Source organism: Ochotona princeps, chromosome 7 (genome assembly GCF_030435755.1).
Source record: "Ochotona princeps isolate mOchPri1 chromosome 7, mOchPri1.hap1, whole genome shotgun sequence".
NCBI lineage: Eukaryota > Metazoa > Chordata > Mammalia > Lagomorpha > Ochotonidae > Ochotona > Ochotona princeps.
Genome location: NC_080838.1, coordinates 33,908,331 through 33,925,416, shown reverse-complemented (window position 1 = coordinate 33,925,416; position 17,086 = coordinate 33,908,331). Strand labels below are relative to the sequence as shown.

The 17,086-nt window shown below is 43.9% G+C and overlaps 1 protein-coding gene across 1 annotated transcript; it reads left to right on the top strand.

Moving 5' to 3' along the window:
* Positions 1-71: 71 nt before the first annotated feature.
* Positions 72-15,482, top strand: PLA2G12A (phospholipase A2 group XIIA). Its single transcript, XM_058666925.1, has 4 exons — positions 72-426; positions 11,465-11,541; positions 13,096-13,261; positions 14,989-15,482. The coding sequence occupies exons 1-4, from the start codon at positions 216-218 to the stop codon at positions 15,105-15,107; spliced, it is 573 nt and encodes a 190-aa protein (XP_058522908.1). The 5' UTR covers positions 72-215; the 3' UTR covers positions 15,108-15,482.
* The last annotated feature ends 1,604 nt before the right edge of the window (positions 15,483-17,086 follow it).

Here is a 17,086-nt window from a genome sequence, read left to right as displayed (position 1 = left end):
GTAGCGCGCCAGAGCGACCACGAGGGCGAGGAACACTCCGCCCCAGCGCGTACCTGTGACGCACAGGCTCCGGCGCAGGCGCGCAGCGGCGGACAGTCGCCCCGGTGAGCGGGCGCCGCGTCCGGCTGCCGGGAAGGAGGTGTGGGCATGGCGGAGTCGGCCGTGGCCGATCCCCGGGCTGGAGCCGCCGCCTAGGGCGCCGTGGGGCCGTGCGGATGGCCCTGCTCCGGCGGGCCGCGCTCGCGCTCCCGGTGCTGCTCCTGGTCGCCGCCGCTGTCGCGTCCCAGGAGCAGGCCCAGAGCACCGACTGGCGGGCCACCCTGAAGACCATCAGGAACGGTGTCCACAAGATCGACACTTACCTAAACGCCGCGCTGGACCTGCTGGGAGGCGAGGATGGGCTGTGCCAATACAAGTGCAGGGACGGTGAGAGGGCGCTGCGCCGGGCAGCTGGGGTGACGGAGGTCGTGGGGTGTGAGTGTGACAGGTGCGGGGCGGACCTTGGCGGTGCGCGAGCAGTGCTTGAACGATTGCAAACCTGGCTGACAAGTTCGCAGCACTGCTAACCCTAACCTGGGTGACACGTTCGCAGCACTGCTGTAGGAATGGGACAGGTCGCCCGAAAGTGTCCCCCGCATTTGGGTTGCGCTGCGTCTGAATTACTTTGCTTGGACGATTGCATCAAGTTGCCTAAGAGCTTAGTCACTTAGGCGTCCAGATGGACTGATATCAGCTGTGTATGTGTGGACTGGTAAGCGTGTGAGCTGAGCATATTAAAGAGAGAGAAAGAAAGAAAAAAAGAGAGAGAAAGACAAAAAGAAAAGAAAGCAACTCCAAAATTGCTTTTTTTTTTTTTAAAATCGTGCCGTTACTGGATATTGAATTTTTTCTCCCTGGCAAAGCTACCGAAAAGAAATGGTGACCTTTGTACAGACTGGTGTCCCTGATTGTTGAGAAAGAGTTCTGATAACTCCCCTAGGAAATAGTTTTATCAGGATTTCACAGTTTTCCTTCCTTGGATATCAGTGACCCCCTCCTTTTTGGCTAATGTTAATATGATTGTTACCGTGTGTGTGTGTAAATAATGTATATATTTTTTCACTTATATATTTTAACTTTGAATCTGAGAACTTGTTTAGTGGAAATGTGCTAATAAACTCAAACAGTTTGGTTAAATGGCTCATTTGGAACATTTGATTTTTTTTTGAATACTGACATATATATAAAGATTTATTTTTATTGCAAAGTCAGATATACAGAGAGGAGAGACAGAGAGGAAGATCTTCCATCTGATGATTCACTTCCGAAGTGACCTCAATGGTTGGAGTTGAGCCAATTGGAAGCCATGAGCCTGGAGTCTCTTCCAGGTCTCTCACACTGGTGCAGGGTAACAAGGCTTTGGGCCGTCCTCAACTGCTTTCCCAGGGCACAGGCAGGGAGCTGGATGGGAAGCAGGCAGCTGGGAAATGAACCGGCACCTCTATGGGATCCTGGCGATTAAAGGCAGAGAATTAGCCAATGGAGCCATTTTGCTGGGCTCTGAAAATATATATATATTTTTAAATTTATTTTTAAAATAATGATTACATGTTTGATCAGGGTGGTAAGGATCAAGGCTAAGGGAAAACTGGGTGAATTCATTGCTCCCAAATTTGCTATTTCTTCTTGTTGTTCCTGGCGGAAGGGGAGAGACAAATAGGGCAACCACTCACGACTTTCCACACGTCCCAGTACCCAGAGATGAGGAACTGCCACCTCATGTAAACCGGGATCAGTGTGTACATATTCCAAGGGTTCTGTCCAAGTGGCTTGGATGGTTCTGAAATGCTGCCGATTTCACCGATCTGAGGATGTTGTCACCCTCCTAATGTCCATTGGCTCCGTTCACCGAGATTTTTTTCTGTCAGCATTTGTTTGGAGTAGTTCTGTTATTCTGCTACAGCACCAAATGTGCTGCCATATTCTCCTTTTACAACAGGACCTGTGTCTACTGCGCTACCTTTTTCATTACGTAGGGCATGACCTAGTACCTGGGCCAGGTGTCCCATGGGTCTGAAATATATATATATATTTAATGGTTTAGAAAAACTATTTGGGCTTCTTGGAAATTGACAATATACACTTGATCTTAACCAAAAGGCCAAGAGAAGATTGGAGATTGAAAATGTTCAGCTAGCACTTTGGAGATCATGTTTTCTGTGAGATTAGCCCACAGCTGGGGCTAGTTCATGCAACTGAAAGTACGGGGAAGTCATGATGATTGGTAACCCCATGGGTGAGGTCAGAGGCAGCTGTAACAGATAGAGCTATGCTGCCACATACTGCTTGTGCTTCTGAATGGGATAGTGGAGGGAATGTGTGAACTGTGCTGAGCTGTTTCATTGCTTCCTAAATCACACTTCAGGAAGTTTTTGTGCTTGTGGAGTTTATTAGAAGGACTGAGTAAAGATCGAGTCAGCCTTTCCCTAGACAGATGATGACTTCGCGGCTGTCATCTGTTACAGAACTGAGTCACAACTCCATGTCAGGTGTCCAATTAGAATGGAAGCTCAGAGGTGAACAAAACAGAAAATCCTTGGCCATGGGGTTTTTGTTCTGGTCGCAAGAGCCGGCTGTAAAGCAAGAGACAAGGAGAATAAGCAGCGCATGGAGCCTGTGCGGGTGTATCTGAGAGTGCTGGAGAACAGCACGTCTGGGAAGACGGCCTTGGCAGGGCTGGCCGGGTGACTCGTTCAGATGAGGCCTCGCTGAGAGCTTGAGAAGCCTGAAAGTGGTGAAGATGACGCTTACAACACTGTGATAATCGGAATAGTCAACCCAGGCAGAGGGAACAGTAAGTATGGGAGACTGGAGGAGAAAAGCCAGGCAAGGTCTAGCCTTAGGCCCAAGACAAGAGCAGCATACTGTTGTCATGAAGAGATAGGAAAAAGTGGGAGGAGTAAGTCGCCACAAGTTTATAGTGAGTCCAAGTTTCTACAGTTTGGATGGGCCTCTGAAGTGAATGGATACTGATTCTTTTAAATGATTGTCTTACTATTTCCTCTTGCTTATTTTTTTTCTTTTTCACAAGCCTAACCAAATTTGCCATTTGAATTTGACGGAAAGGTCTCTGGCTTAAAAACCACACAATGAATTTGGGAATGTGAGAAATAGTATACTTCCGAGAAAGTCTTTGTGTCTTGGCAAGTACAGTCTGTTGGGAGGACGTGTGGTGTGATGTCTCCGGGCTAATAATTGCAGCAGAGTGAAGCCCGCCCTTTGCGTTGCTGATCCCTGAGAAGTCTCGCCGGAACAATGATGCCACCCTCACTGTGTTCTGGAAGGCAGGTGACCAAGTCAGGGCCAAATGGAAGCAAATCCCAGAACTACAGGAAAATGGTGACTAAGGGGTAGTTTTTGTTGCAGGAAATGAATCAAAGCAGCTTTAATTTTTTTTTTTTTAAAGATTTATCATTATTGGAAAGCTGGATATACAGAGAGGAGGAGAGACAGAGAGGAAGATCTTCCATCCGATGATTCACTCCCCAAGTGAGCCGCAATGGGCCGATGCGCGCCAGTCCAAAGCTGGGAACCAGGAACCTCTTCCAGGTCTCCCACACAGGTGCAGGGTCCCAAAGCTTTGGGCCGTCCTCGACTGCTTTCCCAGGCCACAAGCAGGGAGCAGGATGGGAAGTGGAGCTGCCAGGATTAGAACCGGTGCCCATATGGGATCCTGGGGCTTTCAAGGCGAGGACTTAAGCCGCTAGGCCACGCCACTGGGCCCTACTTTTTTTTTTTAACTGATAGAAGAAGTGGACAACAGGTTGCAGACCACAGACATATTGCCTTGATTATTTTGCTTTCTCTCAGAGAGTGGCTTAATGGAGACTTGCCCCCTTACTCTTGGCCATCCTGCTGTATGGATGGGAGGAACTTAGGCTGCATTGAAAAGTTTAGTGAAGTTATTCTAGGGAACAGATTTGATGGTTGCTGACTTTTTTCTTAGCTTTTTGCTCCTTATAGCAGGAAAGGTTTGAAGAAAAACTTTTAATCTCCTTTTAAAAATAGGAAAATAACCCTTGTACTATGGCTCACTGGCTAAATACTCATATTGCAATCATCAGGATCCCATATGAACACCTGTTCGTGTCCCTGATGCTCCAGTTCCTTTACAGTTCTTTGCTTGTGGCCTGGGAAATCAGTAGAGGATGGCTTCACCAGGAAAAACACAAGATACGGGTCTGACCTTGGTGTGTGTATATCCAGACTGGACCTCCTCAGTTGCTGATGCCTGTGCAGTAGACAGCATGCTAACATGCACATGGAGGACACGACAGCCAGCTCTTCTAGGCCAGTAGAGGATTTCAAGTCCTTTGTCAGAAGATGGAAAACAGAACTGGTTGGACCACTCACCTGGCCAACTTTGCAACATGTTCCTGGGCCTATCCATACACTAAGGTGGACTTTATCAACTGTTATACCTTGGAAAGATATTCTCAACCCTGGAGCAATGAAACCAAAAACTTCTCAGAACTATCAAACCAGTCAAGTAACACAGGGTTGTTTGTTTTGCTGTTGTTTAGTTTCTAAAGTTCTTTCTAAATCCTGGATATTAGTCCCCTACCAGTTATGTAGAGTGCTAAGATTTTTTCCCATTTTGTTGGTTGCTTCTTCACCTTGTTGATCATTTTCTTTGCTGTACAGAAGCTTCTTAGTTTCCTGTAGCCCCGTTTTTAAAATTTTACTCTTTATTATTATTATTTTATGATGCAATTCCATAGGTCCTGAGATTTCCTCCAGCTTGATTTTTATTCTTCAGGATAGCTTTGACTATTTGTGGTCTCTTGTGTTTCCAGATGTATTTTCCTATCACCTTTTCTATTTCTGAGAATGTTGTTGGGATTTTGGTTGGGATTGCATTGACTCTGTATATTACTTTTGGTAATATGGACATTTTGATGATGTTGATCTTGCCGATCCAGGACCGTAGTAAGTTTCCCATCTTTTAATATCTTGTTCTATTTCTTTTTCTCAGTGTTTTGCAATTTTCAATGTGCAGGTCTTCCGCATTTTTGGTTAGGTTTATTCCAAGGTATTTAATGTTCTTCTCTACTACTGTACTGTAGCTACACGTTCTTTCTCACCCATGGGGTTATTTGTGTATTGAAGAACCATCGATTTATGTTCATTAATTTTGTATCCTGCTACCTTGCCAAAGTCTCTCATGAGTTCCAGTAATCTCTTAAGTCTTTTGGTTCTTTGTATAGAGAATCCTGTTGTCTGCAAACAGAGATAATTTTAATTTCTTTAAGTTATTATTATGTATATATACACACATATACATATACATATATATATGTTTATTATTATTTATTTATTTTGCCTAAGAGCTCTAGCTAGGACTCCCAATGCTATGTTGAATAGCAGTGGTAGAAGTGGACATTCTTTTTTTTTTTTTTAAAGATTTATTCATTTTATTACAGCCAGATATACAGAGAGGAGGAGACACAGACAGGAAGATCTTCCATCCGATGATTCACTCCCCAAGTGAGCCGCAACGGCCGGTGCGCGCCAGTCTGAAGCCGGGAACCTGGAACCTCCTCCAGGTCTCCCACGCGGGTGCAGTGTCCCAGTGCATTGGGCTGTCCTCGACTGCTTTCCCAGGCCACAAGCAGGGAGCTGGATGGGAAGTAGAGCTGCCAGGATTAGAACCGGCGCTCATATGGGATCCCGGGGCATTCAAGGCGAGGACTTTAGCCGCTAGGCCACGCCACTGGGCCCGAAGTGGACATTCTTATCTAGTTCCGGATCTTAATGGAAAAGCTTCTAATGTTTCCCTGGTTAGTAGGGTGCTAGCGTTGTGGTTTTCATACATTGTTTTGATTATGGGTAGAATGTTCCTTCTATGCCTATCTTGCTTACGGTTTTTAGCATAAAGTAGTGTTGGATTTCATCAGATGCATTCACAACATCCATTAACATGAGCATCTGTTGATATGGTTTTTATTCTTCAGTTTGTTGATGTGGTATATCGCATTTATTGGTTTGCGTAAGTTAAAACATCCCTGAATGTCAGGGATAAATCCCACCTGATCCTGATGTACTGTTGGATTCTGTTGATTAGGATTTTGTTAAGGATTTTTGCAACTACGTCAAGCTTTAGTTCTCTTTTTCTGTTGTGTCTCTATCTGGCTTTGGTGTTAAGGTGATGTTGGTCTCATAGGAAGAATTTGGAAGGATTTCCTTACCTTCTCTTGTTTTGAATAGTTTGTGGAGGACTCAGGTAGGTTCTCCTTACTATGTTTGGTAGAATTCAGTGGTGAGGCCGTTCAGTCCAGGGCTTTTCTTTGTTGGGAAGGATTGAATTACTACTGATTCCATCTCAGTCCTGGTTATAGGGCTATTTAGATTAGTAAGTGCTTCATGATTCAATTTTGGTAGATTTCATGTGCTTAAATATCTATCCATTTCTTCTAAGTCTTCCGATTTGTTGGCGTGTAGTTGCTTGTAATAGTTCCTAATTATTCTATGTATGTCTGAGAGATATATATATTGTCATGCTTTCTTTTTCATCTCTGATTCTGTTGATTCACATTTTTCCTCTAACTTTTTTGATCAGTTGGGATAGTGGGGATCAATTTTGTTGATTTTCTCAAAGAACCAGCTCTTTGATTCATTGATCTTCTGTACTGTTCTTTTGGTCCCTATTTGTTTCATTTCCTCCCTTATTTTGATTATTTCTGTTTTCCTGTCAATCTTAGGATGTCCTTGCTATTGTTTTCTATCTCCTTCAGGCATATGGCTAGCCTGTTTGCTTCGTACTTTTCAAATTTCTTGGCATAAGTGTTGAGTGAAATCAACTTTCCTCTTTTTTTTAAGATTTATTTTAAAAGTCAGATATACAGAGAGGAGGAGAGACAGAGAGGAAGATCTTCTGTCCGATGATTCACTCCCCAAGTGATAGCAACAGCCAGAGCTGTGCTGATCTGAAGCCAGGAGCCTGGAGCCTCTTCCAGGTCTCCCACACGGATACAGGAACCCAAGGCTTTGGTCCATCCTCACCTGCCTTCCCAGGCCACAAGCAGGGAGCTGGAAGGGAAGCAAGGCCACTGGGATTAGAACCGGCACTCATATGGGATCCCAGCACATTCAAGGCAAGAACTTTGGCCGCTAGGCCACTGCGCCAGGTCCCAACTTTCCTCTTAGCATGGCCTTGATTGTGTCCCATGTTTTAATATGTTGTGTTGATGCTTTCATTCATTTCAAGCAATTTTATTTTCCCCTTTGATTTCTGCTGTTACCCATCATTCATTTAACAGCATAGTATTTGGTCTCCAAGTTTTTTGCATGTCTTCTGGGTGTTTTGACTTGTTGATCTCCAGTTTCATTCCATGATGATCTGAGAAGATGCATGGTACAGTTTCAGATTTGCAGAGGCTTTTTTTGTGGCCAAAACATGATCAATCCTAGAGAAGGTTCCATGTACTCGTGAACAAAAAAAATGCATTGTGTATCTGCAGGATGAAAGGTTCTATAGATATCAATTAAGTCCGTGTTTTCCATTGTCTGAATGAGCTCCTTTTTTTTTTTTTCTTGCTGAGTTTCTCTCATTAAAATGTCCATTGATGCAGTGGGGCATCAATGTCCCTGACTATTATTGTATTGGAGTCTATTTCTCTTTTTAATCCAGTAATATTTGTTTCACATAGCTAGGTGCCCTGGCATTTTATGGTGATCTCTTGATGAATAGATCCCTCAGTCATTACGTGGTGTCCTCTCTTGATGAGCGGATCCCTCAATCGTTATGTGGTGTCCTTCTGTGTCTCGTTTAATGTATTTCTTATTAAAGTCTATATTATCTAATGTAAGAATGGCTATACCAGCTTGTTTTTCCTTTCCATTAGCCTGGAATATCCTTTTCCATCCTTTCAATTTGTGCATATCTTTGTTGGTGAGATATGTCTCTTGTAGACAACAGATGAATGGGTTTTACCTTTTGGTGCACTTTGCTAATCTGTGTCATTTGATTAACAAGCTTAAGCTGTGTACGTTCATGGTTCGTGTGGCTAGGTAGTGATTTGATTCTGTCATTTTAGCAATGGATTGTTGTTGTTTCATTTAGTCTTTGGTTTCATAGGGACGTTCTCCACATTCACCTTTGGGTTTGTAGGTGTTATTTTGTCAGATTTTTTTTTTTTTAAGATTTACTTTTTTTTTTTTTTAATTTGAAAGATACATACAGGGAGGGAGAGACAGAAAGGAAGATGTTGCCTGGCATGTGCAAAGTGAGGACTTTAGCCACTAGGCTACCGCACTGGGCCCTGTTCTGTCAGATCTTTAAGTAGCGTTTGTAGGACAGGTTTGGTAGAGGCGTAGTCTTTCAGCTTTTGTTTATTGTGGAAGAATTTTCTTTCATTTTCAAAGACAAAGGAAAGCTTTGCTGGTTAAGTTAATCTGGGCAGACAGGTCTTTCCTTTTAGTATATGTGCTGCTGAAGCGAACACAATTCTTTCCTTTTAGGATCTGGAATATGTCTCTCCATTCTCTTCTGGCCTTTGGAGTTTCCTCTGAGAGGTCAGCTGTGTGTCTGATTGTGGTTCCTCTATAAGGTAACTGATTTTTTTCACATACACTTTTCAGTTTTTTTTTCCTATGTTCGAACAACGAAAACTTCATTATGGTGTGTTGTTGGGAGGGTTATTTTGGTCAGCTCTGTTGGGAGTTCTGTGACCCTCCTGTGTTTTGTTTCCCAATTCTTATTAGGGAAGTTCTCATTTATTATTTCAATTAGTGTATCTTTGAACTTAGCTTTTCACTCCACACTCTCAGCACCCCTGTAACTCTTACATTCGGCCTTTTAATGGTCCCTTTACTCCTGAATGTCTTTGCTAGTTTGAGTCAGTTTCGCTTCCAGGTTTTTGATTTTTTCAGTTATTGCAAAAAGTGCCTTCCAATTCTGAGATTCTTTCTTCTGCCTCACTCATTCTATTATTGAGACTTTCCACCAAGTTTTTAATTTGCTGTATGTGTGCAGCTTGATTTTGTTTCAGTGTTGCTATTTCCTGTGTGATAGTCTGTGAACTTCTGCATGTGCTTCTTACTGTTTTTAGAAACTTTTAAACAGTTTTTAATATCTTGATCCAGCAGGATCAAGCTCTCATAGGATTTTGCTCCTTTGCAGGGGAGGTGTCAGTAACCTTATTTACTGTCCCCATGTCTCTTCCTTTGCCCTCGGTCATTGCAACTCTGATAAGCACCTTCTTCTCCTTGGGGCATGTTCTTAAGCTGTGTTGTCTGCAGGCCTACCATTGACTTTATGAATCCTGTTCAGTGCCTGATTATTCATTTGCTGTCACATGTGGGTTTCACATAGGTTGAACTCAAGGACTTGGGTCATCATATGCTGCTTTCCTAGGCAGCTAGAGCAGAAGTGGAGCAGCCAGGACTAGGCTAGTACTCTAATATGAGATACTGGTGTTCCCAATGGCAGCTTAGCCCACTGTGCCACAATGCTGGGCCCTGGCTGCCACTTCTTAAAAAAAAAAATTTTTTTTTAAATGTTCATAAAGTTAATCAAGTTGGGAAGGATTAAGGGTTAGGGAAAAGTGAGTGTGATCATTGTTCCCAAATTTTTCATTTCTTCTTACTGTTTCTGGGAAAAGAGAGAAGCCATACCCAGCATCCCAACTGCCCCAGTGCCTGGAGATGGGAACCAGCCACCCAGTATCAACCTAGGGTGCTGATATGGTGCACACTCGGAGAGTTCTGCCCCGTTGGCTTTGATCATTCTGAAATGGTGTCAATCTCGCCTATCCAAGGATGAGAACTCTCTTCCAACAGCCTTTGACTGACATAGCCAACAGTACAGTCTCCATTTGCCCAGATTTTTGCTGTCATCATTTGGCTGGAGTGGTTGTCCAATTTGTTCTGTTCTTCTTCCTCTGCTATGGTACCAGATGTCCTCTGCAGGGCCCAATGGGCTGCCATATCCTGCATGTGCATGTGAGCCTGTGTCTGCTGTTTCATGTTTAAACTGCAGAGGACCAGTGCTTGCAGGCGGACTCAAGGACCCAGACCAGGCGACCCAGGCCCTCCCAGACACCCTCCCCCAGGGCTCACACAGGTGGGCCCAAGGACCTGGGCCAGGTGACGCAGGCCCTGCCAGATCCCTGCCCCCTGGGCACGTGGACCCAGCACCCACGATGCAGGTGGGTCCAAGGACCCAGTCGGGAGGTGGGTGCCAAATTTTAAAGAGATGTGACAAATTACAAGTGAGTACATCTTTGGAAGCTGCTGAGTGTTTGGAGAACAATTCAAAAACAGTTGAAGGGCAGAAAGCAATAGCAGCTTATTTATAATGAGTATTATAAATGCCATGAGGTTTATCTTTCTGAGTCTTTCTTCATTCTTTCTTCCATTTGTCAGTAAATAGTTATTTGAGAACCTGACCATATGCCAGATACTGGGGTTACAAAACGCAAAAACTCCTGCTGTCAGGTTAAAAAAATGAGGCAAATAGATTAGTAATGTTAGTATGTTAGAAGTCATATTGAAATTATAGGGCTGACATGAAGGACTCCATGTTGAGCTGGGCTCCATCTTAGGTGAGGCACACCCCCCACACACACTCATGAGTCTAGCCTGGCTGAGAAAACCACATCCTGCTTGGCAAGGATCCATAACCCCTGGTTCAGGCATGACTGGGAGAAAAATGAGCTTCACCTGGTACTGCAACCAGGGCTTGCAAAGTTAGTGATTTTTCATCACTAAGTTAGTTCTGCATTAGCTCAGTCCCCTGAACTCTTCCTGGTTTGTGGTTTTGCCTTTATAAACCCTGCTGTTTCATAGTCTGCAGTGGAGAGACCCTTGGGTGCACAAAATTACTCATGATCGGTGGCAGTAAAGGACTTTCAGATGTTAACAGTGCGTGATGCTCATTTATATGCACTTGTTTGTGTGCACCAGTATATTCCACTAAACAATATGGTCAGAGAAGACCTTGCTGAGAACATGAATATCCCGATCTGGTGTGCTGTAACAAAATGCTGTGATCTAGGTGGCTTGGAAGCAACAGAAGTGTATTCCTCTTGTTTCTGGAGGCTGGGAAGTAGGTCAGAGCACCTGCAGATCCCAGTCCTGGTTCACAGACGGTACCACCTCATTGTGTTCTCACATGGCTAACGGGGCAGGGCAGGCCCCAGCCCTCACTTGTAGGAACAGTTCTTCTGGCCTGGAAGCTGCTACTTTCATGATTTCAGCCACCTGCCAGTGGTTCCACCATCATGCTTGGTAACTAAATCTTTACAACATTTGTGGATTTGGCAGTCAGCACTGAGATCTTCAGTTACAGATATTGAAACCATAAATATATTTACTTATATCAACATCCAGATAAATCTTAAATATCTTGAAATTGTGGACATTTTTGAGTATATCTTTTAGTTCTATCATAGTTGGTAATTATGATCCCATTTATGTTTTATAGGCTCTAAGCCCATCCCACGTTATGGTTATAAACCCTCCCCACCGAATGGATGTGGCTCTCCATTGTTTGGTGTCCATGTAAGTATTGAAGTTTTGGTTTTGCTTTCTTTCAGATTTATTTATTTAAAAAGTAGAACACCAGAGACAGCAGGTGGGCGGGGCGGAGGGCATGAGTGGAGAGATTGATTGATCAACCTTCCATCATCCATTTGCGGATCTACTCTTCAAATGGTTATACCAGCCAAGGCTGGGCCAGGCTGAAGCCAGGAGCCAAGAACTCCATCTGGGTCTCTCATGTGAGTGGCAGGGCCCCAAGTACTTGGGCCATCATCCTCTGCCTCCCCAGAGGCATTAGCAAGAAGCTAGATTGGAAATGGATCAGCCAGGACTCGAACTGGCATCCATATGATATGCTGGCACCACAGGCTGAGGATTAGCTTACTTTCCACTGCTACGGCCCAAGAGGATGCATTTAAAGATTCATGGAAAAATGGAATTAAAAGGTAAGTTTATTTTAGTGCCAAAATAATTTGAAATTGTGCATAGTTTGTTCATAAATACATACCTTTCATGAATTTCTCAAAATTTTTTGCATCAAAATAAATTTAACTTTGATTCTGATTCCTGTGAACTTTTTGAAGTTCTCTCTATGGAAGAAGCATGTTATCTGTATTAAAACAAGGTCGAGTGGGAATAGGAGTGTGGTTGTAAGGATGGCCAGAGCTTACCTGCTGAGCCTAGAATGGGAGAGGTGTGTGGGATGATTCCTAGGCACAGAGTTTTGCGTGTAAAGATATTTTCAAATAAATATAAAAGTCTGGTTAAAATTTTCCATTTCCTGGGCCTGGCATGGTGGGCTGGTGGCCAAAGTCCTCGCCTTGAACGCGCCAGGATCCCATATGTACACTGGTTCTAGTCCTGGCGGTTCCACTTCCCATCCAGCTCCCTGCTTGTGGCCTGGGAAAGCAGTGAGGATGGCCCAAAGCCTTGGGACCCTGCACCCATGTGGGAGACCTGGAGGAAGTTCCTGGCTCCTGGCTCCGGATCGGCACAGATCTGGCTGTTGTGCTCACTTGGGGAGTGAATCATCAGAGGAGGATCTTCCTCTCTGTCTCTCCTCCTCTGTATATTTGACTTTGTAATAAAATAATAATAATAGTAAAAAATAACTTTTTAAAAAAAATTTCCATTTCCTTAGGGAATTAATATCTCAAAGCTAAAGAAAAAAAAAATTCAGTTGTAGGCACCTAACAGTTTTATGTGACATTTCACACACGGTGCATTATACTTGGGAGCACGAAACACCTTAGCCTGGATAAATACTTTAATGCCCTCCTTTGGTTTCTGTTTTTAAATTTACATTTTCCTTTTCCAACAGTAGAAAGTATATTTGTTGTTGCTAGATAACATTGCAAGAAGGAAGCAATGAGGCACGGTTGAGACAATGCAGGTGGATGTGGGTAAAGGTGGGGGCTTGATTTGATGTGATACATTTGTAGGAAGAAAGGAATTTTGAAATTATCAGTCTGACAGTCATTGTTACTTACTTCTGTGAAGTCTGTTTCATTGCGATGCTTTGGCAGAGGAATTGGCTATTCCTTGATGATAACCTAAGCCAAATGCTTCTTGCAGCTCAACATTGGCATCCCTTCCCTGACCAAGTGCTGCAACCAACATGACAGGTGCTATGAGACGTGTGGCAAAAGCAAGAACGACTGTGATGAGGAATTCCAGTACTGCCTCTCCAAAATCTGCCGGGGTGTGCAGAAAACGCTGGGACTAGCTCAGCACGTGCAGGGTAAGGACAGTCGCTGGGTTGGTGGTGAGGGCCATTTTCAAGGTGTCATGGACTTTCTGTTTTAGGATAGAAATCGATCAGAAGTTCATGAAGGGACAGACATTTGCTCTGGAGATGCTGCTTAAGATGCCTGTATTGCATGTCAGCAGAGTACCTGGGTTCTAATTCCAGCTTCACTCCTAATGCATACCCTGGGGAGGTAGTGATATGTCCTGCTGTTCGTTGAGACCTGGATTGAGGTCACAGCCCCTGCCCCTGCCTCTGGCCTGGCCCACCCATGCTGTTGCCGGTGTCTGGGGAATGAATAAGCAGCTGGGAGTTCTCTGTCTCTGTTTGCCTCATAAATAAATAAGAATAACTAATTTTTCGCATTTTATGGAAAAGTAAACACTCACTTATTTTGCTGCAAAAATTTTTGAAGTCCTTGTAATTTTCTCATAATATACATTTCTCATGAACTTTTGAATGGATTTCAAATTTTTTTGCACCAAGATAGGGTTACCTTTAATTCTATTGATCAATAAACTTTTTAAAGTACCCATTTTTAAAGATTTGTTTTTATTATCATTATTTGAAAAGTCGGATTTTACATACACACACGCATATACAGAAAGAGAGACAGCAGAACAGAGTCTTCCATCTGCTGGCTCACTGTCTAGATGGCCCAGGGGTGCAAAGCCAGGAGGTGGTTCCGGGTCTCCCATGTAGGTGCAGGGGTCCAGGTGGTTGAGGCATCTTCCGCTGCTTTTCCCAGACATATTATCAGGAAGCTGGGTCAGAAGTGTAGCAGCTAGGACTTGAACCATCGCCCATGTGGGATGCCAGCGTCCCAGCTGCAGCTTTACCTGCTGTTTCATAATGCCAGCCACACACAACTGTTGTCTATTGCCACATGGCCTCTTCAGTTTCCTGAGGAGCTGATCATTTTGTTATCTACGATGATTTATGGTCAAAGAAGTAAAATGTATAGGAAGCCCTGGGAGAAGGGGTCTAAGGCAGAGAGAGATAAGAAATCATCCACTTGGTGCCTGGAGGCCCTAATCATTGAGGACCCTGGATCCAGTGGACTCAGTTTGCGGGCTTGCTAAAACAAACCAGTATGGACTGCGTGGCTTAGAGGTAAAAGGAGCTGATTTCTTCAGTGCTGGAAGAGAGGTAGTACATTAGCCGAGTTTTATCTATGATATCTGTTTCCAGGAATTAAGTTATCTTTGATGAACCATGGTCTGAATACATTAAATGAACAGTCCTAGAAATGATGTGTGATCAGCTCTAAAAAATCATACCTAACTGAAACGTTTTGAGTTTTCTGTTTCTATGCTTTGTTTCTTCTGTACATAATGTCTTTCCTCAAGGTGGAAATGTAAGCATTTTGGAGCATATTTATTAGTGATTGTGTTTTTCAGATAAATGTTAATATCAGTTAATACTATTACTGATCACTATTGTTGATAAAAAAAATACTTGTCCAGTACCAAAGATTTGGTTGACCAGTTGGATGGAAACAAATTATAACACTAAAAAGGGAAACTAAGACTGGAGTTTTTCAGGTGTGTGTGTGTGTTCCTAAATACACAGATACATTTCTCCCTGGATTTTTGAGTTTGGGATGACAGTCACTGGTCACCCATGAGGGATGTCCTGGACCTTGGGCCTTAACATGTGACAGTGAAAGGAGAACAATGCCTGGCAGTTTCCTGTGCGTCATCCCATGTCTTGCTTTGCAGCGTGTGAAACAGCAGTGGAGCTCCTGTTTGACAGCGTCATCCACCTGGGCTGTAAGCCCTACCTGGACAGCCAGCGGGCCGCATGCACATGTCGCTACGAAGAGAAATCTGACCTTTAAAGAGAATGCAGACAGCTGGGGACAGATGAGGATGGAAGAAATATCTTTGGGCACAGAAGCAGGATTTTTGTGGTGAAAAGATGTTTGTTTTGTATGTGAACAGATGAAGACTTCGCAAGACTTATATTTTGATGTTAGGACATCATGCCTGTCGTGATGGTCAGGTGGCTAAATCCTAACCTTGCATCCACCAGGATCCCATAAACGCACCAATTTGTGTCCTGGTTACTCCACATCTCATCCAGCCCCCAGCTTGTATCCAGGAGGGCAACACAGGACAGCCCAAGGCCTTGGGACCTTGCACTCAATGGGAAATCTGGAAGAAGCTCCTGGCTCCTGGCCTCAGAGGAGTTTAGCTCCAACTGTTGCGACCACCTGGTCTTTCTGTATCTGCTCCTCTCTGTAAATCTGATTTTCCAATAAATCAATAAATCTAAAAAAAAAATACATCAAGCAAATTAAAAAAATAAAAATGAGATTGTGGGAGTGCCCTTCCACCCGTCATCTTGGCCGTTGCCCTTGTGTGCCAGATTGTCTTGGTCAGTCTCAAAAACGGGTGCATTAAGGAGAAAATTTCTGGAAAAAAAGAGTATAACCATTTTTGCAAACACATTTATCAATAACAAGATTAAACATAAAAGCCATTGCGAGCTCTGTTCCATACAATCTTATTTGGAAATATAGAAAATCTTTGTTTATCATAAAATTTTAAATGCACACCAATGCCTGGAAGGCACTGAATTTCTTTTTCCACCGATTTCATTACACATGATGGAATGTTCTTACTCTAGCCCACTGTGCACATGGGTAGGTCGCCCACTTCCCAGGACACTGTCTGGGTCTGTTTCTCTTATGAGATTGGAGCCCCCTGGTGGCAGTAACCAGGAACAACTCGGACTCCCAAGAAGTCTTGAAGCAGAAGCAGAGCTGAGCAGGCTCAGCAGCACAGCCTCTGCCATCCCAGGAACTGCTGGCATGACAGGTGTTGTCTGTTGCTGTTGCCTCTGCCTAACTCAGAGAAAAGATGGACTTTATGTGAGCATTTTAAAATGACACACACCAGAGCACTTCAGGGCCTGCATCTTTGATGTTTACTGCCAAGCACATGTAACTTACAGTAGAGACTGCAACTGTTTACCAACTGTGGTGTGAATAAAAACTGTTCTTGATGTTTATAAAAATTTATTTTATTTATTTCAAAGAGTCATAGAGGAAAGAGAAGGAGGACTTCTATCACTTGTTCATTCCCAATATAGCTATTCCAGCCAGGGCTGGGCCAGGCTGAAACCAGGTGTCTGGAACTCCATCAGGGTCTCCCACGCAGGTGGCAGGAACCAAGCACATGCGCCTTCATCCGCTGCCCTGCCAGGCACATGAGCAGAGAGCCAGAGCAGCAGTAGAATAGGCAGGACTCCAACTGGCTCTCTGTGGGATGCCCCTGTGGCAGGCAGCTGCTCACTCCCCTTCTGCATTCCAGGAGCCTGAAACTCCACCTGAGTCTCCCCCATGGGTGGCAGGGGCCCAAGCAGCTGGGTCATCTGCTGCTGCTCCCCCAGGCACGTTAGCAGGGAGCTGGCTCAGAAACAGAGCAGCCGGAACCACCTGCACCAGTGTTCTGACACGGGCTGCTGCTGAACAAGCAGCAACTTAGCTGGCAGCGCACAGTGTGGGCCTGTATGGATTTAAAAACATCTTGAGATGAATTTATACCTTGGATACTATTTATGTTGTTGCTCAAATTGTTCTAGTTTAGCTACTGACCCAGTCTCTTTGCTGAAAAGTTATATTTTTTGTTAGCTCTCAAGTTTCTTAAGTGAAGGAATCAGAATATTCCTGTGGTTTCTATACAGGAAAAAAAACTACTAAAAAGTTAGTGCAGTAAATACTGCAAACAGTGACCAGAGTTCAATTTGATAATCACCTCTGGACTCAATTTTATCTCATAGCTACGTCATTCCTGGGAGTAATGATAAGCTAAA

Bases quoted from the DNA above. Each gene is read 5' to 3' on its own strand.
- PLA2G12A (XM_058666925.1), top strand. From the start codon at position 216: ATGGCCCTGCTCCGGCGGGCCGCGCTCGCGCTCCCGGTGCTGCTCCTG. The intron at 427-11,464 runs GTGAGAGGGCGC...TATGTTTTATAG, and splicing joins CCAATACAAGTGCAGGGACG to GCTCTAAGCCCATCCCACGT. The intron at 11,542-13,095 runs GTAAGTATTGAA...TGCTTCTTGCAG, and splicing joins CTCCATTGTTTGGTGTCCAT to CTCAACATTGGCATCCCTTC.